The sequence below is a fragment of the Apostichopus japonicus genome, chromosome 11 (genome assembly GCF_037975245.1).
Source record: "Apostichopus japonicus isolate 1M-3 chromosome 11, ASM3797524v1, whole genome shotgun sequence".
Lineage (NCBI taxonomy): Eukaryota > Metazoa > Echinodermata > Holothuroidea > Aspidochirotida > Stichopodidae > Apostichopus > Apostichopus japonicus.
This window is the reverse complement of record NC_092571.1, coordinates 24,692,688-24,714,870: the sequence shown is the minus strand read 5'-3', so window position 1 is coordinate 24,714,870 and position 22,183 is coordinate 24,692,688. Positions and strand designations below refer to the sequence as shown.

At 38.9% G+C, this 22,183-nt stretch overlaps 1 protein-coding gene across 2 annotated transcripts; it reads left to right on the top strand.

Moving 5' to 3' along the window:
* Window positions 1-1,592: 1,592 nt before the first annotated feature.
* Window positions 1,593-21,048, top strand: LOC139976472 (transmembrane and coiled-coil domain-containing protein 4-like). Of its 2 annotated transcripts, XM_071985241.1 has the most exons (14): window positions 1,593-1,752; window positions 2,799-2,968; window positions 3,429-3,603; window positions 5,058-5,218; window positions 5,785-5,882; window positions 6,725-6,865; window positions 8,003-8,122; window positions 8,928-8,969; window positions 11,237-11,401; window positions 13,409-13,545; window positions 14,547-14,631; window positions 15,348-15,465; window positions 16,005-16,125; window positions 18,371-21,048. In XM_071985241.1, exons 2-14 carry the CDS (start codon window positions 2,817-2,819, stop codon window positions 19,028-19,030), a joined length of 2,175 nt encoding a protein of 724 aa, XP_071841342.1. In that variant the 5' UTR covers window positions 1,593-1,752; window positions 2,799-2,816; the 3' UTR covers window positions 19,031-21,048. The 2 variants fall into 2 exon arrangements, with proteins under 2 accessions (XP_071841342.1, XP_071841344.1); XM_071985243.1 differs by lacking the exon at window positions 8,928-8,969.
* The last annotated feature ends 1,135 nt before the right edge of the window (window positions 21,049-22,183 follow it).

The following is a 22,183-nucleotide window of genomic DNA, read 5'->3' as shown; positions in this document are numbered from 1 at the left end:
GTCCCATTTTTCCCCTTCAAAGTGATGTTACCATTTTTTCTTCTTCTAATTTACCAAATTTTTGGGGAACTGTAAATTTCTAAAACGTGAGATTATAAAATAAAGAATGTTTAGATGCAACTTGCAAGGCCTCAGAAGTGCCGTTTCCGGCAATCTGAGAGGCATTGTGTGTCAAAAATGTTCTTGTTCGCTACGCGCCAACCGATGGTGGCGCTCCGCTTAGAATAGTGTCACGGGAACTTTCGGGCACAAAAAGTTCTGCCCACCCCCAAACTGAAATGGTCCCGTACGCCTTTGATGTCAACTTCACTCAAGTTAAAAGTCTGGCTGAGTTGGCAAGGCCAGTCAGCATGAAAGAGAAAATTTTTTTTTAGCATTTCTGTCACCAAAGTTGCACATCTTTTTGGTTGCTATTTTGCCTCACAGGTGCCATCTCCTGCGATCTGGGGGGTGCTGAAATCTCAAATTTTCTCTGTACGCTCCGCGCCAACCAAGGTGGCGCTCCGCTCAGATAGTAACCCGCCCCCCCCCCCACAAGAAAGAACAGCCCCCCATGGCCCCCCACTCAAAAAATCCTAGCTACGCCACTGTTTCCTGCAATCTAGGGAGTATCTTTACTCAAAAATTTTCTGTACGCTCCGCGCCAACCTGTGGTGGCGCTCCGCTTAGATAGTGTCGAAAGCGCCCCTACAGACCATTCTTGCCCTCCCTGACCAATACTCTAGCTCCGCCACTGCCCTTACTACACTCAAAAACATCTTTGCGAGTACACTACGAGTAATAGCTACTCTCTTAAAAAACCATCGAATATACAAATTACAATGTTTTTACAGACTTTTACGTACAATCTGAGAAATTGCAGGCTTGAGACCCATATTTTAGGGCTGGGTATTCGCAGCATAAAACACTCGGAAAGTGCCGTTTCCGCCATCTGGGGGTTTGAAAAAACCCAAAATTTTCTTGTACGCTCCCCGCCAACCGATGGTGGCGCTCCGCTTAGATAGTTTCCACACTTTAGCCCCCCCCCCCCCAATAATTTTTCCGTTCCGCCGCGCCTGACAATCTTCAATTTATAGCGCTATACTCCTACATACCAATATTCATTGCTCAGAATGCACCGTTCGATATATACCATTTTAATGGGGAAGTTATCCCACAGACCCCCCCCCCCCTCCCCAATTCATAGAAGTCGGCTTTAGTGAAAATCCTCTCTCCTTAATAAAATTATTCTTCCATAAAAGTTCAGCTCCCTACCTAAATCAGTATGGGAAAATTTGAACCCATTACACACCCCCACCCCCCCCCCACCTTTGAAATCCTGCATATATACCAGTGGGGTTGAGGGGAATCCAAATGGGGTAATGTTTAAACCATTTTATATATAATTCATTTATATTTTACAGAACTGAAAGTGTATATCAACCGTAGACTCGAACGTGCTTCCCTGTCCCCGAGATACAGAATTGAATAGGGGTAGACAGCATTTTCACTACAACTGACTATTGCATCGTGGGCATCCAAACCACCAGCCCAACATATATACTAGCTAATGCATCGTTTGGAGTTGCGCAATTGGTATTGAACAAAATGTAAACAGGAAAACAAGCTCTCCTAAACTGTGTGTATGCGTTATGTACAGTACTGATAGTACGATACCACAGGCTATAAGAGAGACAATACTAGCCAGTTATATTTGCCATATAGATCCATCCAGGAACAAACCAGAAATGTTTCTTCAGTCATAAGGGAAAGGTAAGAACGCTGCTAATGACGTAGTAGTGAATTTCACCTGCGACAATCTACGCCAAAATTCCTCTCAATAAAATTGAGTTGATAAGTAAGGTTACTTAGACTAGGTGTTGATAGTCACAGGACCTCCTAACGTTATGCTATAGGTGTACTGTATACATGTACATATACCTACAGTACAGACCTAATATCCCTGGGAGTTTTGTTGTATTATATATATAAAGGTAAGTACATTGGAAGTGCCTGTGCTTGTGTTTACTTAACCTGGCAACACATCTTTGACAAAAATAGACAGATTTGTAATTTTCCATCAGAAGTAACTGCAGGCTATAGCCTAGGCAGAAAAATGTAAGGACCAGGAATTTAGCTTACAGAACAAATCATCTCTGTTTTCCTGATTGCGGTAATCCTTTCACTTGCATATATCTTGCTAGCAGCGGTATCTCGAATAAACTTGAGGAGAATGTCGTCACTTTCTGAAAATAACAAAGTTAGTTTAAAATTGGAATAGTGCAGGTCAAAGAAATGCGATCACAGGAACTCCAAAGATAGTTAGGCCTAAGGACCTTATAAGATTCATCATGTAAATGTTGAAACAAACAACCATAGCATGCCTTGCTATTACTCAACTGAATAACCCTGTTCCTCTTACCTCACATCAAAAGATGTGCTCACGGATTATGAAATTGTACGGAAATTCAGAATGTTCAGTGTAAAAACTTCCAGCCTCCACCTGGGTTCGAACCCGGGCCTCCCGCTTTATATGCGGACACCCCAACCAACTAAGCTATGGATGCAGATTGAATATCCGGAGGTTCGAAACCAGTAAGGAAGGTCGTAATTCCACTGTAGGCATTTGCCACCTGTATCGAACAATGCTAGTTCCGTGTTAATGACATATTTTGCCTTACTCTAGAGATCAATTATGATGCTAACTAACTCAAAAAAAATTGTAATTCTTAAAGCCGGATCTTGAAAGAGATACTCTGAACTGAATGCATATTCAATAATCATATTTTTACCACCACAATTTATATCCTACTTCCCAGTTGATAAAACATTCCAAAATGGCTGCCAGTAAGGAAGAGACGGATGGTGAAGTTTCTAAAGGACAGGATGAGAAACCTTTAAATGAAGTTTTAGGTGATGTCGCAAGATTCTCATACTTAGGGTCTGTTTCCATCAGCCTTGGGTTAATGTACCCCGGCGAATGGCACAGGTACAGTATGTTTAACAAAAAGGACTATGTAATATTCTTGTTGGGCATTTATTGTTGGTTTTTCTGAGGAATATAAGAATATCTCTTTCTTCTTTGATACCTATTCGGCTTCAGAAGGATTCCCTTTGTTCCCCTTCCCCACCCCTCCGTTCCACCTCTCTCTTTGTCTTGGTTCCTGCCACATAGACATATGAGGTTACTCTCATCCCCTTTGTGCTAGACAAAAGACATTACTTTCAAATTATTGATGAACTGGCAGTGATGTTTGCAGGCCTGTTTAGCCACATTACCTTGCACACTATGAAACCAGGAGTCACACAACAGTTTCATTCGAAACAAACCTGAATGCACAGAGGGAGGTATCCTGTGAGAAATCAACTGTTTGTTACCAACTTTGCTGATACTTTTCCAGTTTATATTTTGTTTTTTGTTTTTACTTTTATCACCTTTTTTTTTGTAGGAAATGGAATGGAGAAGTCATAGCAGACTTGAAGAAACATCTCAAAATGTCAGACGACTCACTTCCTGTTATGGAAAACATGATGCAAGAAAAAGCAACCAAAGAGAACCAGGCACTGTACATCAAAAAATTGATAGAAGACCCGAATCTAATCAGGAACGAAATCATTCTCCAGGTATCAACGGTCATGAACCGGTGCTCAAATTAACCGACAGTTTCCCACTTAGCTTTATACCGCCCTTAAAGGGTGTGAAGACTCGCGCAAAAAGAAACGTCTAATGCCGGTAATCTGACCTAGTTTCGAATGAGGTGTAACAGAAGTGTTAGACACCACCATCAATCCCAGAAAATACATGCACAACTTGCTACCCTCGGTAATTAGACACTAGTGTACAGTCAGTACATACAGCTGCGGTCAATACCTACAGCACATTGTATTAACGATACAGCGATGGACATCTCAGGTCCAGCTAAAGATAACAAGGTATCACGTTTCATTACTGTCTGCATTTTGTAGCGACACAAACAAAACATCACTTGCAAGCAACAGAAAGTCAACTTTTTCAGATGGCCGCACGCGATTTGGGGCAAGTCTTCAATGCCTTTAAATATTGTCTGTTCCCTATACCAAGAACTGACCCCCCCCTCTCGCCACCCCTATTATATCAAACTGTCATAGTTGTCCTTGTAACTACTCTGATCGATCGGATATCTGATAATAAGCTAGAGTGTGGAAGAAAGAAATCCTATCCTATTATTTGATATTTCTGAATGTTTTTCTTCTCACTTCGTAAATACTGCCGTTATGTCCTTTTGAAGAGTCGTAAACGTGGCTGTAAATGGTGGCCTGCCTTAAAATTCTAGGCAATTTCTAACTTGCCCTCGTACAAAATAATTTCCCTCTCTTTAATTCAAGATCTGTCATCAGGCTTTAACACATGTGGAGGTTTTCAGTAAAGTAGGCAGTAACATACTTAATGGTAAATGCCTACATTAAGTTTGAGGTTTGAAAATAAGTAATTGTGCCTATGTGTTTGCTTCTTGAACTTTAGGAGAAAAAATGAGCAAATATTTGTTTACATATTTAGCTGTAAATCCTATGAGGCTTTGTATCTCTAGTAAATTTTGCAGTTCCTGCAGTGGAAGGGTGGTGGCAGGGGCAGGATTTTAGCAAAGGGAGGGACAAAGAGTCCCTTAGAAAAAGGCTGAATCTTAATCGAAAATAAGAGCAGATGAGATATATGGAGAGGGAAGAATGAAAGTCAAATAAATTACACAGAAACTTACTATGTCCTCTAGGCAGACAGTGATATATGTAACTGCTAATCTTCAAGTTAATTAATGCATCTAGTACTGGGAAGGGAAGAGGGGAGATATGGAAGAGGTAAACTAAGGTTCAAAGGTTGACCTTTCCATCAGCTAACAAAGATTCAGTCTTACCTTTCTTCGTGCTCAAGCTTCATTCATGTATCAGCGTAAATATCGTGCGTTTTTCCACTTCCATTGCACTAGTATACGATCTCTACTTTGTAATGTAAACTTGTGACATAAAGACAGTTGGCAGGCATTTCATGTCCACGTTTGAGATACCATCAACACGTCATCTGTCTACTGCCCGTTTGTTTTCAGGACTTGTTGTCCCTGGCCCTTAAATCGGGTGCTTATGATGCTAGAATGCGAGTTCTAATCTACCGGCTCGGAGAACTTTGCCAAGTTGACCCAGAGAGGACGTACCAACAAGAACTGATGCTTGTGGAGAAGTTTATTCATGCACAAACTGAAATGACTGAGTGAGTCTTTCTTGATTTTTGAGGTTGAACTGAGCCACTCTTACTTTGATCTGAGGTTGAACGAAATGAGTCTTACTTGGTCTCAGGTTGAACAGAGTGAGTCTTGTATGGTCTGTGGTTCCATTGAGTCAGACTTACTTGGTTGGAAGTTACACTGTGCGAGTCTTACTTGGTATGTGGTTGGACGGAGTGAGTCTTACTTGGTATGTGGTTGGACGGAGTAAGTCTTACTTGGTATGTGATTGAACGGAGTGAGTCTTACATGGTCTGCGGTTACATTGAGTCAGTCTTACTGGGTTTGAGATTACACTGAGTCAGTCTTACCTGATCTGAGGTTGAACGGAGTCAGTTTAACTTGATTTGAAGTTATGCTGAGTCAATCTTACTTGATCTGAGGTTGCATAGAGTAAGTCTTACTTGGTCTGAGGTTGAACGGAGTGAGTCTAACTTGGTCTGAGGCTGCACAGAGTGAGTCTTACTTGATATTTCAGACAATCAAGTAATACATTTCCTATTCAATTCATTAACTAGAAGCTTAAGACAAGTTTACTTGTTTGTTACTTCAGGGAGGAGCTTAGAGAGAAGAAAAAGTCAGAATCAATGAGGAAGTATCGACGATATTTTGCTGTGGGAGCAGCAACCCTTGCTGGTGGTGCTCTTATTGGTAGGTTGATATTTTCTAAACAACTATACAAATTTATCAAGGATAGTCCATAGGAAGTTATCCTTGGCAGCCATATTATCTTTGCTAATGAACCTGAAAATATAATTTTAGCAGAGGTATTGAAATGTAGACAACATAAGTAATAGTAATAATTAGGCCTGGGTTGAAGGCTGATGTCATTACCATATTTGTTTGTTAAAGGAGCTTTCCAGACTTGTAACACATTTTTAATGGTGCATATCTTATCTTGATGACAGAAAAGGAGGACTTGCACTCAAGATAGTCTGTCTTGTAGGACTTTGCCATTTCAACCCTAAAGTTCTGACTAGAACCTTCCCTTAGTTTCCAAAGGAGTTTTATAGAACAAGATGTTTCCCCTACACATTAAATTCACCATTTGCCTAAATTTACATTTCTAGGGTCAACCATAGTCCTTCGTGCGGATTGAATTTTCAGTTAAGAACATCTGTAAATCTTATTTGGGCATCCTACAAGCACATTCTATGAAGTCATGCTATTGACTTATTCTTTAATATACTGGTTGTCCTAGATACGACCTCAGCGATAGGTTCGGTTGTCAAGCACGAACTGTACTCGTTATGCACACTAGACAGGCATTGGAAAATCTGTGTCCTGCTCTTGAAAAATCACTTCTCTGTATACTCAGTAGACTCTTTAGCCGGTACTTTAAGACGCTGCCATACAGAATTGTATTGAATCAACATGTTGGTTGTCTGAGTCATACTCTATTCTAGAGCTCCAAACCAATCAAGTTTTTGTTTATTACGGAGGAAAGAATGTGTAATATGTGCTAAGAACTTCTTATCATTGTCATGTGACAGGTTTGACCGGTGGCCTCGCTGCCCCTCTGGTGGCATCAGCCAGCATTGCCTTGCTGGGACCTGGAATAGCATTCATCGGTACCCATGCTGGTATTGTTGCCATGGCGTCGGTGTTTGGTGTTGCCGGAGCAGGACTGACTGGTAAAACTTGTCTTCAATAAATTTGTTTTAAGATTTCTAGATTAAGAGGTGTGGACTTCAAAAGAGATATGAATGTTACAAGGTTTGTGGGGGAGGGGGAGGGTTGGAGGGGGCTGGCAATTGTGTCTTAAGTTCTCACTAATATGAATCGGGAAGCAACACTTGCATAGCAAATTTTCCTTAACCTAGCCTAAGTTGCACATGGCATTCTGAATTACAGTCGTTGATCAACAACGAGTGATTAGGCTTTGTATTAGTCTCTTTGGATGACGAGAGAGGATTAGGCAATACTTTATTAGGTAAACCTTCGAAGAATGTTTCACCAATGGACCATATTGCTAGACAAATGCAACTATATATCAAGCAGTTTCTGAACAAGGGAATCGTTAACATATTCCATATTGAAAAACAAAATTTGTAAATCGGTGAATTACTCTATAAAATTTAAAAAAATATTCCCAGGATTCTAAGGATTTTTTTTTTTTTACATAACAGTGTATCTTGTCGTTGGTAGCAAAATGATCATCTCCACTGTGAAATATGGACAAGGATTGTAGTTTTGTTAAAAGATTGATTCCAGTGGGGTGGTCTCTGAAAGCTCAACCTTTGTTTCATAATGTCATTGTTGATTGGTCCATGAAGTGTGATGTAATGGAGTCATTTGCATAGCATGAAATGTACTCTGAATTTACAGTTTCATTTAACAGCAATATATTTTAAGCATATTACTTTATTTCCATTGTTAAGAGAAAAGATGAAAAGTTTATCAGCTCAACTGAAAATTGACATTTTCTCATTAAACAGTCCAGATTAACCGGAATATCCCTTGGAAGTTGAACCTTTGATACTTTCTCGTTGTTTAATTCACATTACTGTGCCCATATTTTTTGTATATTTGATATTTTTCTTTTCTTTATTGTGGTTTATAACCCTGTCTTATTTCAGTTTTAACTTTTATTTTGCTGTTGTTATTACTTTTAGGTTTTCTTAAGTTTGGTAATTTTATATTCCAGGTATTGGTTCTTTTGTACAGTGCTCTTGAGCATGGTTTATTTCATGATAACAGCACTTTAATATATGGTATTTATTTATTATTTATTCATTTATTTCTCCACTCTCCCATTCTTCATCTGACAGGTTACAAAATGAAGAAACGTGTTGGTGAGGTGGAAGAATTTGAATTTGAAAGCCTGACTGAAGGGAGAGACCTCCATGTCACACTTTGCATTTCAGGATGGCTGACCAAGGACAGATCAGGTGTGGCTTTTAAAGTAATCTTTAAAATCGATATTAAAAGTTTCTTCTCTCGAGGAATGTCAATGAAAATGAGACAGTTTGTACCCATGCAGGGCCAAACTTGGAAGTGCTCTGTTGCACTTTTCCCTTTTCTCCAAAGCAACGGACATATAGCTTCTCAGAGTTTAAATGATGTGGAATTGTTAACAGATTGCAAGAGTGTGCAATCTGTTAAGCTTATTCAACTGAATTGTTAGAAATTAGAATTATCTGTGTTCAAAATACTCATTCAGGTCAATGGGTGACTATCCACCTAGATCTATCTACCTAGACTTTCCTGGAACCAGACAGGAGAGATTGACTTCTTGGTTGTCAGAGTTTTTCATCTGTAACTGACTAAGTCAAGTCTGGTCAGGTGCTTAATGAATCCATTTCACCTGTCTTGAAAATGCTATATCTTTGGTCAGCTACATTTGCATGTGAATTAATTGAATTATTGTTTGTTTTTCTTTTAAAAACAAAAAACACTTTAGTTGAGTCAGCTTTTTCACATCTTCACATTTTTCGTTTACACTTTGCTTGAAAATACAAACGTAAATGGTCACGTGCTGCAAATCTGTCTGGTGGTGAAGGTATCCCAACGCCAAGTTTTCTTTCATAAAATCATCAACCATGCGGTTTGTGTTCATTGTATTCATTTGGTGGATAGGCCACGCCTAGATATTAGCTGTGACATCATTACTACAGTAAATCATTTAGTTTCTCTACCCTTCTAGTCTGGATTTGTTTTCCATTACACTTCTCTTTTGACATGCTTTGCTTACAGTTGATGATCCAGAGGGCAAGATTGTTCGAACATTTTCATCCAGTAAGATCATGTCTTGTGTCGTACGTAGCTCTGGGTTTAATTGACATAATCAGCATGTGATAATGAGGTGGCAATGTACATTACATATTCCCCCTATCTGACTGACTGCTTTCACATACATGTATGTTTGAAATGTTTGTCAGTCAATCTGTGTGTCAGTCTATCTGTCCCTCCAGTATTTTCCAACTTTCCAGAGCTGTCAATCCCCCCCCTGCAAAGAAACAGTCAAGTGTGGAAGCACATATAATAGCATCCTTAGTTAGTAGTTATAAAGTAGTTACGACTTACATCACAAACTCTAGTATTTCCTCTAAATAAAAGTCATTGAAAGTTAGGCTTATTAGACCTAACACAGTCACTACACAACTTTATATGCTGCATTGTACTGCTAGTGTGGAATCATGTGTGCTGGATGCATAGAATATAGTCAGTATCAGGTGGTATAATGCTTGTTAACACCTAAAATACCAAAATTGAGTGATGTCCTGGTTGATTCCCAGAGTTATTTTCTTGGGTTATTTGTTAGATGTATTTATGACTAGTTGGCTCTAAGGAAGAAAACTGATTTTGTATTCCCAATTTTTTGTTTTTTTTTGTTTTTTTTGGGAGCTGATCAAAATATTTGTAGATCTTGTCTTGTTTTTCAGTCTGTCCAGCTGTTTGTGCATTTATCAGCTGCTTGTCTGATTTTAATCTTTAGGATAGCTTTTCTTTGTTTGTCTGCTTTTCTTGCTGCTTGTTATATCCATGCTGCTCAAATGGCTTAATGTGTCCTCCTTGCAATTGTGTTTGATCTGTTCCATAAATTTTTATTGATTGTGAAGTCAGGCAAATCTGTTTCTATGTTATCTTTCAAGCAGTAAAGCAAAACTTTACCTCACCATATTTTCATTTTGTTGGCTTTCTCCATTCACGACTCTTTTGGAATTAATTCCATTGTGAAGGGAAATGATAATTTTTTTTTTTTTGTCTGTGACTTTAAATCCTCAATCATCCTCTCTCCCACCACCCCTCCCTGGCCACAAGTATCTCCCATCATACCATCCCCCTCCACCATCTCCAACTAAACACATCTCCCATCCCCCACCTATCCCCATTCCCCCTTCCCCCAACTGTAAGTTCAACAAGTAACCTGGTAAACCTTATGTAGAATTGTGGTACTTATAGTCACATCGGTATCACAGCCAGTATCTTTCTATAATGCATCAGTGTCTGAGTCTAGTGTATGGTAACGTTCTTAACATTAACTCGCGTTGAATATTTGTTTGTTTTTGTATGCTTACTGTGCAGCTTCAATAAGTTATACATGACTGATTCGATTGTGCAGAAGTATTATTGAATTTAAATTGTGTAAAGCAATTTGAGATCCTTGCTTTATATATATATATATATATATATATATATATATATATATATATATATATATTTAACCTCCCTTACCAGTTTTGAACCTCTGGACATACAATCAGCGTCCATAGCCTAGTTGGTTAGGGTGTCCTCGTACAAAGAGGGAGGCCCGGGTTCGAATCCCAGTGGAGGCTGGAAGTTTTTTCACTGTTATGGATTTTCCAACTCATTACGTTTTCATTTATATATATTCATTTGCCTTTGTCATTTACCTCCATTTCATTAAAATAGAGTCTGTTCAAAGTATCTCTTTCGAGATCCGGCTTTAGGAATCACAAATGTTTTCGAGTTTGTTAGCATCATGTTTCATCTCTAGAGTAAGGCAAAATATGTCGCCAAAAAAAGAAGTAGTATTGTTCGATACAGGTGTCAAACGCTTGCAGTGAAATTACGACCTGCCTTACCGGTTTTGAACTTCTGGACATACAATCAGCGTCCATAGCCTAGTTGGTTAGGGTGTCCGCTTACAAAGCGGTAGGCCCGGGTTCGAATCCCGGTGGAGGCTGGAAGTTTTTTCACTGTTGGGATTTTCCTTCTCATTACGTTTTCATTTATATATATATATATATATTTATATATATATATGTGTGTGTGTTTGTGTGTATATCTAAATATTTATAACACAACAGTGCTTCTCCAAACTTCTGAAGCTCAAGGGTGGGTTTATAACAGTTAATTGAATTCAAAACAGACTCCCTCACCCGAGTGGACACCCTCCTTGTTTGAATTTAACCAGCATTAGTCCAGTCATGCAGATTATATTATTTCTTCCTTGGAATGTATAAACTTGTATCATCATCTTGACCTATGCCAGAATTGGACTTTTTTGGAATACCTGCTATTTTAAATTATTGTTTCAGATAATTTCTACATGCCGTGGTTGACAGTCGATAACAGTAAAGAGATTTACTGTTTGAAATGGGAATCTAAGTACCTTATGGAGCTTGGTGAATCGTTGGAGTACCTTCTCAACAAAGTCATGACCATTGCAGCTAAGGAGGCCTTGAAATACACAGTACTGGCTGGTATGTGTCTTCGTTGTTGTGTACTTATAGTTTTGGTAGGCAAGTCGGTAAAGACCAAAGCTCATGATGGGGTACTATAATGAGATGAACACCCTAGTGGAGTATTAAGTGAAATGTATCACTAAATTCATGGAATAACATACCTAGTATCACACTACAAAAATGCTATGCAATATCCACAGATTGCTATAAAATTTGTTAATATGTATAGCGGTGTTTTGTACACAGAAACCATAGTACATTACAAGAGGGAAAATTCAAAGCCCTTTAAAACTGCTGCACTAAAGTTGAACACTAAATGATTTCCTGGGATTATGTTCTGATCTGCATAGGAGAAAAGGGTGGTCGGGAAATACATAATACTGACTAGCAGATTGCCCTGTGTTTTAACATATGTATTGATTGCATTGTAGTTTTTCGTCATTTTTTGGAAATGGTGATAAGCAACGTGTAAAGACAGACACCTAGGTTGTGTTACTATGGAACCACCCAGTTGGGACAAATTTTTGTATATACTGTAACTGTACTGTCATCCCCTGATTCAGAGCACTGGTATTGTCAGTATGAGCAGTATGGATATCATGTTTCTATCAGATTTAGGAACTGTTTATACTGTCAGTAGGAGTGTTTTTAAGCATGATATGAGATGACAGTTTAGAGAAGTATTAGCATTAGGATCAGATAAAGGTTAGGAACTGTTTATACTGTGTACGAGTGCTTTGAATCATGATATGGGAGGACAGTTTAGAGAGGTATTAGCATCAGGAAATTGTCCCAACTAGCTGATGGAGCTCAGTGTGTTTTAATTCACCTTGGTGAATTCCTTGGAATACAGTCTTTGTTAAAGTTAAAGACTATAGTGTCAGGAGAAACTCTAACATACACAATACTGGCTGGATAGCTGTGCCTTACAGCAGCGGCGTAACGATGAGTCTGGGGGCCCCTGGGTCCAGGGAAGGAAAGGCGAAGTCCCAAAGGCGTGGGTCCAGGGCCCGCCTTAGGGCCCTGGTAGCTCTGGGGTTCTACAAGCTCTCTGGTGCAATCTAAGCGGTATATGGAACATTTCGTGGTGATTTTATCGACTGAGATTTTGGGGAAAATCTGCGTTCAAAGACACATTTTTGGTCAGCCTTGTCTGTCATACTGGAAACATGAAAAATGTGTTGCAAAGCTAGAATACATTAAGAGATTGAAAGGACAATAAGACCAAATGACCAATGTCCAACTAACATAAACATGTATATTTCCACCCGTGGCGTAACTCCTGTGGACAAATGGTATCCAAGTTCCGGAGAACTTGGAAAGGCTAGAGCTTGAATTTACTGAGCCTGGCCTTCTTGTCAGCAAACATATCGATTAGATTTCGCTATAATATGTACCAGCATAGCCTATCAAGTTCCAGTGTGTACCTCAGGCTCTTGAGTCAGTCGTGCGGAAAGAAGGATACAAGATTCGCAGTTACAGGGGCATATGATTTATGACGAACGTATTCACGCACAGAAAAATATGTCCATTGGCTCGTTTATAGTTTCTTTTCCAACGAAAACGTGCCGTTTAAAAAGAAAAAGAAAGAAAAGGGTACCCCTCTTCTAAGTTCTGTACATCAGTGCAGCGGGGGCCCCCTTTGGTCGGGGGCCCCTGGGTTTGCCCCGTCCGAGCCCATAGGCATTACGCCGCTGCCTTACAGTGCTTTCTTAGGATTCCAGAAATTGACTTGTGATGAAATGGATGTTCGAGATTGCCATGGATATTAAGAGTGGGGGGTTGGGGATGGGATAGTGATGGAGTGGGAGTAGATCATGCAATAAAATTGAAAAAACACTGCAAGCAACCATTTCAGTGATCTTCATTCTGTATGCCTATTGGTTCAGTCTTATGGCTGTTCTTTCTCTATCCAACTGGTCACAACATTTGCACATCTCTGACAGTCACTGATAACCCTCATAGATGCAAGGAAATGGAATGATGACCTAATTTATTTGTGCGTATTGTTATTTGTTTGGTCAGGTCTAATGGCTGCTCTCGCCCTACCGGCCACAGCCTACGCATCTCTGACAGCGATCGACAATCCCTGGGGTATTGCAACCAACAGAGCAGCTGAGGTGGGCCAGCAGTTAGCAGAAGTGCTTCTAATGAGGCAACAGGTAGGACCAGAAGAAAATAAAATCTTTTAATTTTCACCCAACCCATCATCCATCAAAGAAAGGCTCCATGTGTTTCAGTGTTCAACAGTCAAGTTTAATTTTGATTTTGAAGGAATTTATTTATTCATGCAGATAATGTTCTTGAAAGAAGAATATTAAACAGACTTTCATTATTTTTTTCTCCTTTTTGCCATGCCCTGTGTAGGGTTCATACAATCACCAAACATGACCCACAAAAAAACAGAGAGAGAGATAAACGAATGCTCAAAGGCTTAATCTTGGAGACTTGTTTAGTCTGTATCAAGGGTGTAGGAACCGGGGGGCTGGGGGGCGCCAGCCCCCCAGTGAAAAATATGAGGGGGCGGAAGTATCATTCCGCCCCCTCGCTCCGCAAGTCAGAAAACCCCTTTTCATTTCCAAATGAGAAAAAAATCTCATTTAGAGCACCAAATTGCATCTAAGGCCAGGTGAAAATGCAAAATTAGTTACAAAATGGAGTGGGTGTTGTAGTGTGCTATATTGCACCAAATTGCATCTGAGGCCACCTGGAAATTCAAAAAAAATCCAAAGGGGAGGGGGACACACCCTCCCCTTAAACCTCCCCCCAGGCCGGCCATCAGTCTTCAGCCCCCCCACTCAAAAGTACCTTCCTACGCCACTGGTCTGTATATCACCCATGACTACAAGAAGATTTTAATTACTAATTTATATTTCGGATTTATTTGGTTTAACATTTTTACCATCATCTGCAGTATTAATTAACCAACATAGTTTGAGAGGTGAACCAGGGGATTCCCCAAATCATGTATTTCACAAATGTTTTCAACCATTATGACAAAGAACTGTCAGAGGTTTTTCCATTTTCGTGTTCAATATATTCATGTCAGCGCGATAAAACCATCGGCTCTAGCAGTAGGTGAAAGAATTAACTTTTGGTGAAGTTCAATAATATTTTGAAGCTTGTGCTTGTGATGCCCCTTTCTCTCTTGCTTCCCTGTTAGGGTAAGAGACCTATAACCCTCATCGGTTTCAGCATGGGTGCCAGGGCAATTTATTTCTGTCTCAAGGAGTTGGCATCCAGGACAGGTGAGAGTCTTGTCTTTTTCTACTCCTTTATGGAAGTGGGTGAAGCTGTTTTGATTTATCAAACACTTGGTGCTCTGTTTGAGAGAATTGTGACTGTTTTTTTTTTCCTTTGTCAAAACAGTAATTGCCAAAGGCATTAAATGACCTCAGGCTCATTCTTGGCTTTTACAAAAAATGGTAAAACGCTATGTTAGCATCATGGAAAGTCATGCAGTGTATCTATGGGCAGGCTTCAGGCAATTAAGTGTTAAAATCTTTTTTTTAGCGAAGTAGACATTTGACCATCTTGGTAAAGTCTGACCATTTAAACAGATCAATAAATGCTATGGTTGGACATATGCTAATCACGCCCATAAATATTTATTAGATAGAGTCCTGTCAGGCAAAGGAGACCTTGAAAGTTTTCAGGAAAGTAATATATCCGATGAAGAAAACTTGTGTTTTATTTTGCAACTTTGAAGAAATTTATGTTCACAGATTTTTCCTTTTTCTCCCACAATAATGGGCAATTTGTTCTCCTTCCAAATTTGTTAAGGACCCCCTCCCCCCCATTATATATTTATATATATATATATAAATTGGGGGTTCCTGCAAAGGCTCAAGAGCCCCACCTGAACACCAGGGTATTAGAATATAATATTAATATTTTTGACATGCCATTTGTTACTTATAAGATCGTCAGTGAATACTTCTCTATACACTGTTTGAACCTGCAGGATGTGAAGGGATTATCCAAGATGTCTACCTTCTTGGTGCACCTGTTCCATTTGATAGAGATATCTGGGAACAGTTTCCCAGGGTGGTAGCAGGCAAGATTTACAATGGCTACTGCAGGTGAGAATTAATGGTCAAATGTTAACAAGCAGTGTTACTGCCATCCTCAATGCAGTTCCCCAAACTGAGATATTTAAATCGTCTTTAGTAGTACTCCTCAATGGTTAGGAATGATGTTTACGTTAGATGGTTCGATCATTAATGAGAATGTCGAGAGATTCAGTTTGGATTCTCGATACTCTGTTTATTCAGTACCTTGTTACGGTGGCCGACCACAATAGAGGGGGTTATTTCACTATTTACCAGTTGGGTGGTTCGATGATTAATGATAATTAATGAGAATGTCAAGATATTCAGTCTGCATTCTCGATACTATGTTTATTCAGTACTCGGTTACAGAGGTCGACCATAATAGCGCCCCCAGCAAAGAAATGTCTAAACGGGGATCGCCACCAGCTAAGGGCTGAATAGCTCTGTAGGTAGAGCGCTGCCCTTGTAGCCCAGATGTCACAGGTTGTTATCCCATACTAGCCATCAATTTCTTTGCTCTTTCCATTCAATAATGATATAGTAAAAATGTTTTTTTTATCTTTCTATAGAGGTGATTGGCTACTTCAGTTTGTGTATAGGACAGCCTCTGCTCAGGTTAATAACATCGTGGGACTGGATGCCGTTCCATGGAAGCATGACATTATGGTCAACAAAGACCTCACAGAAATTGTAAGTAACGACAGCACAAAATATGGAAGCCCTCTTTCTGTACCCATGGTCAGTTTCATACCACCTCCCTTGGTTCTGTCATAATGTAAGGGGTTTGGTGTTCACGAATAGGGTCTATCTAATACTCCATGTATAAAAGTTAATTATATCATTTCCATATCAAGAATAATTCCACAGCCAATTGCCATAAAATTGTTTGATTGCAAGAAACATTGAAAAGTTTCATTTCTTGTAGGTTTTTATCTCAATACATTACATGTATAGAGATATTGTAACAGTAAGTGGGACTCTCTCTTCTCTTAAAAATTTTTCAGCGTCTTCAAACAAAGTTCTTTTTCTCTGGAATTTCCAGAGCAAGAATATATCATATAGACCAACAAAAGTTACTATTTTTTATTCCAGAATTGTATCTCATTCTGTGACTTTTTCACCGATTTATGTCCAAATCGGGCCAATTTGGACTGAAAACACACTTTGGCAGACCTGTTTTGCACACGCTCCAAAACTTATGTTTTATGAAAGAGAATAGAATAGAACTGTCTTTCAACAGTGGTATCGTCTAAGATAGGGTCCTATGTATTATATATTTTATTAACATTTTAAACTTTCATTTGTTGTTTACAGGTAGGTATTAATAAGAATTTTACTACCTGTATATGACATTTTATGGCTTTTATTTGCTTTATCTGATGTTTAAATGATTTTTCTTTCTTAAAACAACACTGAGCTGCCGCCCCTACTATTAGTAAAAAGGTCCGTTTTTGATGATTAAGCCCCGCCCCAAGTCTGTTTTGTAGCAGATTGGCTATGACTCATAACAGCTACACGAAAATGGCTACGCTCGCGACCAATTTCTGTAGTGTAGTTAGGTACGCGAGGTGCTAGTGTATTGCATGCTAATTACATTCTGTACTGCTGAATTCCATTTAAGGATAGTACTGGTGTTCAGGTAGCTTTTCAGAGCAAGGGCCATGATAAGTTTGTTTGATTGCCCTTCATGTATTTTGTATAATTATGTATACACATTCTTGTATTTCTGAAGGCTACTTACTGTAGGCCTAGTGCATTTAAAAAAAAAATATATAGACCTAGGCCTATTAGGCTTTCAGTGATAGCCACATTAGCATTGTACTGGTGTTCAGACAGCTTTTCCTAGGAAGGACCAGGGTAAGTTTGTTTGATGGGTACGTATAAAAGAGGAGCCGGCCATAGCATCACAACTTTTATAAGACTATAAAAATTGTATAAGGTTATGTTTTATTTATAAGGATATAAGATGTATAAGGTTATATGAAGTATGTTTAGCTTTCTTTTGAACCTGTAATGTTTGACATCAAATGTACAAAGAATTAAAATAAAATAACAAAATGGAGAGGAACTGAGGTGGCTATTAGGGGAAGAGGAGGCCACCCATCACTTGCATATAAAAACTTGTAATCTTCTTTTACATTATTTTTTTCCAAGTCATAAATCCATGAAATCTTCATGTCCAAAAAATTGAGATGGAAAAACGTGGGTTGTTTTGATATCTAGAAATGGACACAGTTTTGATGGTAGTCACCACTACAGTAACATACAGTAGGTCAATAGGCCTAGCTCCCAAGGCAGGCATCAAGAATATGGTCGAGTTGTTCGCCTCTTCTAATTTGGCTGTTGTCATTGACGTCAAACTATATGACCAAAAAGTCCAACAGAGACTGACCTAAGATGAAGGATACCACATAAGAAACAAGTTCTTAGGTATTCTATGACATTACTAAACCTTGCAATGTCGTTCTTTCGACTAACAGTCAATGAGCGCTAAAGGCAAGACTAGCAGGATAAAATGTAACCTGCAGAGACTATTCGTGGCAAAGTAGCAAAAATGCAAGTTATGTATTTGTTGTAACATGATTGATATTGATAATTGTAGAGACAGAGCAAAGATTTGAAATTAGGAATAAAAATTAAAACTTCCAGTATTGAGATACTGCATCATTGATGCTCTTGTTTTTTTAGGGGGGGGGTACCACTAAGAGATACCAGCAACTGCTCGAATTGTGGTTCAATTGCAGAAAATGAAATGGTGTTTTTTTTTTGGTGGGGGGGGGTGGGAGGGGAACCACTCATGATAGAAATGAAAGATCATATTTTTTTGTTTATTAACTGTTTCCTATCCCTGCACTTTTGGAATCTGTTTACATCTCTTGTTTACGACAGCAAGTATTTATTAAAAGTCTTTGATGGTCACCATCTGCAATCACAGGTCAGCGGTCATTTGGACTATTCGAACAAGATGGACGTTATTCTGAAAGAAATGGGGATCAGGCAAAAAGAGAGAAGGACATCTTCCTGCCTCAGTAAACTGACCAAAGGAAAGCTCTTGACGAAAGATCGGCCGCCAGATTCGGGGGAAGAGGCCCAATCAGATGATCAATCGGAGGAGACGCTGTGCATCGACGCCAAGGATCTGAATCTCTCACCGACCCGAAAGAAGATGGAAGAGGCGACTGGATTCTCCTCGGACGTCACAAAGAGTCCGTCATTAAATCTCTTCCAATCCCGATCGACGCAGGACAAGAAGAGAAGTCAGTCGATGATGGAGATATCAGAGGCAGTTGTAGGCGGAGGTACAAGAGAGGAGCACGGCAGCTTCCAGGAGGAGACGGATGTTAAAAACGATCAAGGTAACGTAGAAATAGGACGACCGGAGCGAAACAGAGAACTTCCTCCCTCCAAAGATTCAAGTTCCGCAAACAAGGCTCAAAGTCTGAAAGTTGAGAGATTGCCAGAGGAGGAAGAGCTAAGAGCTGGTCTGAAAACTGGAATGAAGGGTGGCAATGTTGGAAATTATGGGATAGGAACCTCTACTTCCCAGAACTTTGATGCAGCTCTAACTGCAGAAGTAGATAGTATAGAAATTTGAAAAGAATCAGTTTTGCTGCTCAAAACTCATCCATATGCAGGCAATTTTCTTTTTTTTAAATTTCTGCTTAGACTTGCAATGTTTTGATGGAGACTTTATACTTTGATCATAGTGCAAATCATTTTGGTTGGTTAATATTAAGTTTTATATAAATTGTCATTGCCGAAGAGGGGAATGAAGAACAATGTTCAATGGAAGACCTAAGCTTTCTTTGGCTTCATTGATATCATGCAGTTTAGATGAAAAATTTTATTATTATTTCCATCCATCGAATCTGTTATTTTTAAGAGATATAATCTTTTCGACTAAACGTCAAACTTATTGATATGGAATATCAGTTTGTTCATCTTTATATGCTACGCTTTTTCTCAGTGTTTTATTTTGAATTTTATTCAAATATGGTTTGTACTGATATTAAATATTACTTTTGGTGTGGATGATCCTCAGAGATACAATCTGTCTAACAGATGTTAATTAATGTTTTATATCTTTTATAAATTAAAGTTATAGATTATGGTAGCAATTATCTTAATGGCGATCTCCAGAAGCACCCTAAAACAATAGAGGGCGTCGTGCAGAGTTTCTTAACCTTGAATCCATGTGAGGACAGGACTCTAGGGGTTGTGAAGCTATAGGTAGAAATAATTAATTTATATGTGAAAAGCATTCATCCAAGGCTGGTACAGGAACTGCCAAAAAAAAAAATCCAATTGCTAGAGGATACTAGTAGTGGAAAAGGTTAGGAAACACTGAGCTAGTGGATGTTACAGTACTTAAAATAAATCCAATATACGTTTCTTTCAAGGCCATGCCATGCTGTTCAACCTTCCTTTTATAAGTCTGGACAAATAAATATAAAATCAATAACAGTCGAATTGGATATTTGCATTGTCAATTCCTATAAATAAAACCTTTAGAATCTGCGGCTTTGAAGACTTGAGTTACAATCCAGGATCATTGAACCTTGAACCCTCATTCATGTATGTCTTCCAGATTTTAAGAATTTGAAAGTTTAGAGAAACACAGATTAAAGGTCAAAACAATGGCAATGAATTTGAGTTGCTGTTCTATTGAGGTACAGCACTGTAGATGCATTGACCAAGTCTGTCTGCCTCAGACAGAGAACTCTTGTCTTTCCACAGTGGTGACAATTCTTACCACTCATCCCTGGGCCAGGGTGGTTAATTTTATTGCTGTCAAGCTAGTTTTTAAAGTTAGCAGCGATTTCTTATAATTCAAAAATGTTCAAATGATATACATTATCTTCATCAAAATTATTGATTTAATTAGTTAGCAGTGAATGGAATTAATGCCTTTGAAATCTTTCTTCCAATTGGCAGCTTTAACCTATTAATGGGTCTTGTTGAAAAACTTTGCCTTTTTTTTCTGCTTTTATTTTTTCCTTTATTCAAATATTATTCGGAGGAAAGAAAGTTTTTGGTATGGTATAGGTTTTTGGAGGACCAAATCTGTCTGGGAAGGTAAAATATTTTATTTTGGGTCATTTGGTTTATAATCTAGTTTTTAAAAGTGTGTATATATTTATTGGAAAGCCAGCTGGTTGGTTGTTGCACAATGTTTGTCTCTGTCCAATGGTACAAAATATATTAGCACAAAATCCACTATTTGTTGCATTATCGTTACAAATTTAGTGACAAAACCTGTGTAACCTTCCAAACTAGAATCAAATTTTATCACACTTTCAACAGTTGTTATGTGCTGCAGAATGCAGATCTTAATTCGCATATAAGAATATGGGCAGAGTTGTTGTTTCTGTGAACTGGTAAAGTCTAATCAACAGCTAATGGTACCCACCTTTGGCAATACTGTATAGGGTTTGTGCATAGCACTGCACTGCTTTATTTCATTGTATCTGGTGGGTTATGGAAACTGGTGTGTCATTTTTGGAAGGCAAATACAAATGACTGCTTTGTTCGACTTGTGAATTCAGGCTAGTCAATCAGAAAGTTAACAGATGATCTGTGAGATTTACTGCCATTTCCACAAAAAAATAAGTACTAAAAAAAAGTAGTAAAACAAGAAAATTTAAGTCTAGTTTAGAAACATTTTACTCAGAATTCTAAGAGCAGATGTACTTTGGGTGATGGAAAATGATAGTGTCTGAGTTGGATGTTGCTGTTGTTCACAGGAGAGAGAGATGCTACATGAGTGTTGAGAGAGAAGGGGGCAGGGATAGATATAGAGGGAAGGGTGGAGAGGGAGAAGGGAGAAAGGGAGAGAGGAAGAAAGTTGGAAGGGTGAAGAAATGGCAAAGAGTTGTCTTTCCCCAAACTTACTCACAATACCAATTCAGTGATTGCTCCCTTCCCCCCCCCCCACCCCTTTGTAGTAGTTCAAATACATAACTTCTGGAAACAGTAACTACACCTTCTCCATCCTCTCCCATCCACTTGTCTCTCTACCTCCCTCCTATTCTCAAAAACACATTCCTAGATTGTCAACATACCTGTTGGCTATGCTCCTTGCAGGCTAGACTAGTGCAGGTTACTAGTTCCCCCCCCCCCCCACTCTGTATCGGGCTGTAAGCTACTCCAGGCATTGCTTAGTGATCAGTAAAGCTTAGTCTTTCAAAAGCATACCGCATGTTTTTGTTGTTATTTTTCTTCTTCGCTATTATGCATTCTCCATTGGAACTATTTAAATGTCCAATGAGTTTGCAGGTTTAAAGACATTCTTCAACTTTGGGCAGTTGAATAATCATTACATCCGCGCTTGTTTGTCAATGTACATAATATTGAGAAATTTGCTTTTGTGTTGAAACAGTTCTTAACAATTTGTTTTTAAATGTATACCCTATTAAAATGGTCTATAGCAATTGAGTTTTGTGTTTATGTATGTATATTAGATCCTCCTGCAACCAGGAACTCGCGAAGAAGCCTCATTGGCTTATCACAGCCGCAAGCTGACCGAAGTCAGCCTCTTACATTCATATTTAACGTCCATGATTATGAATTGTTAATTGTCAACAACTCTGTAACTGGACGACATACATTAATCTGAGAGTGACTCGAACCGGGGACCTTATGATTGGAAGGCACCGGCATTAACCACTGAGCTAACACTTTTGGGCAGACTTACTTAATCAGAGGATAATTTGTTTGCAAATGGACGGTGCTGTGTTTCCCTGTTTAC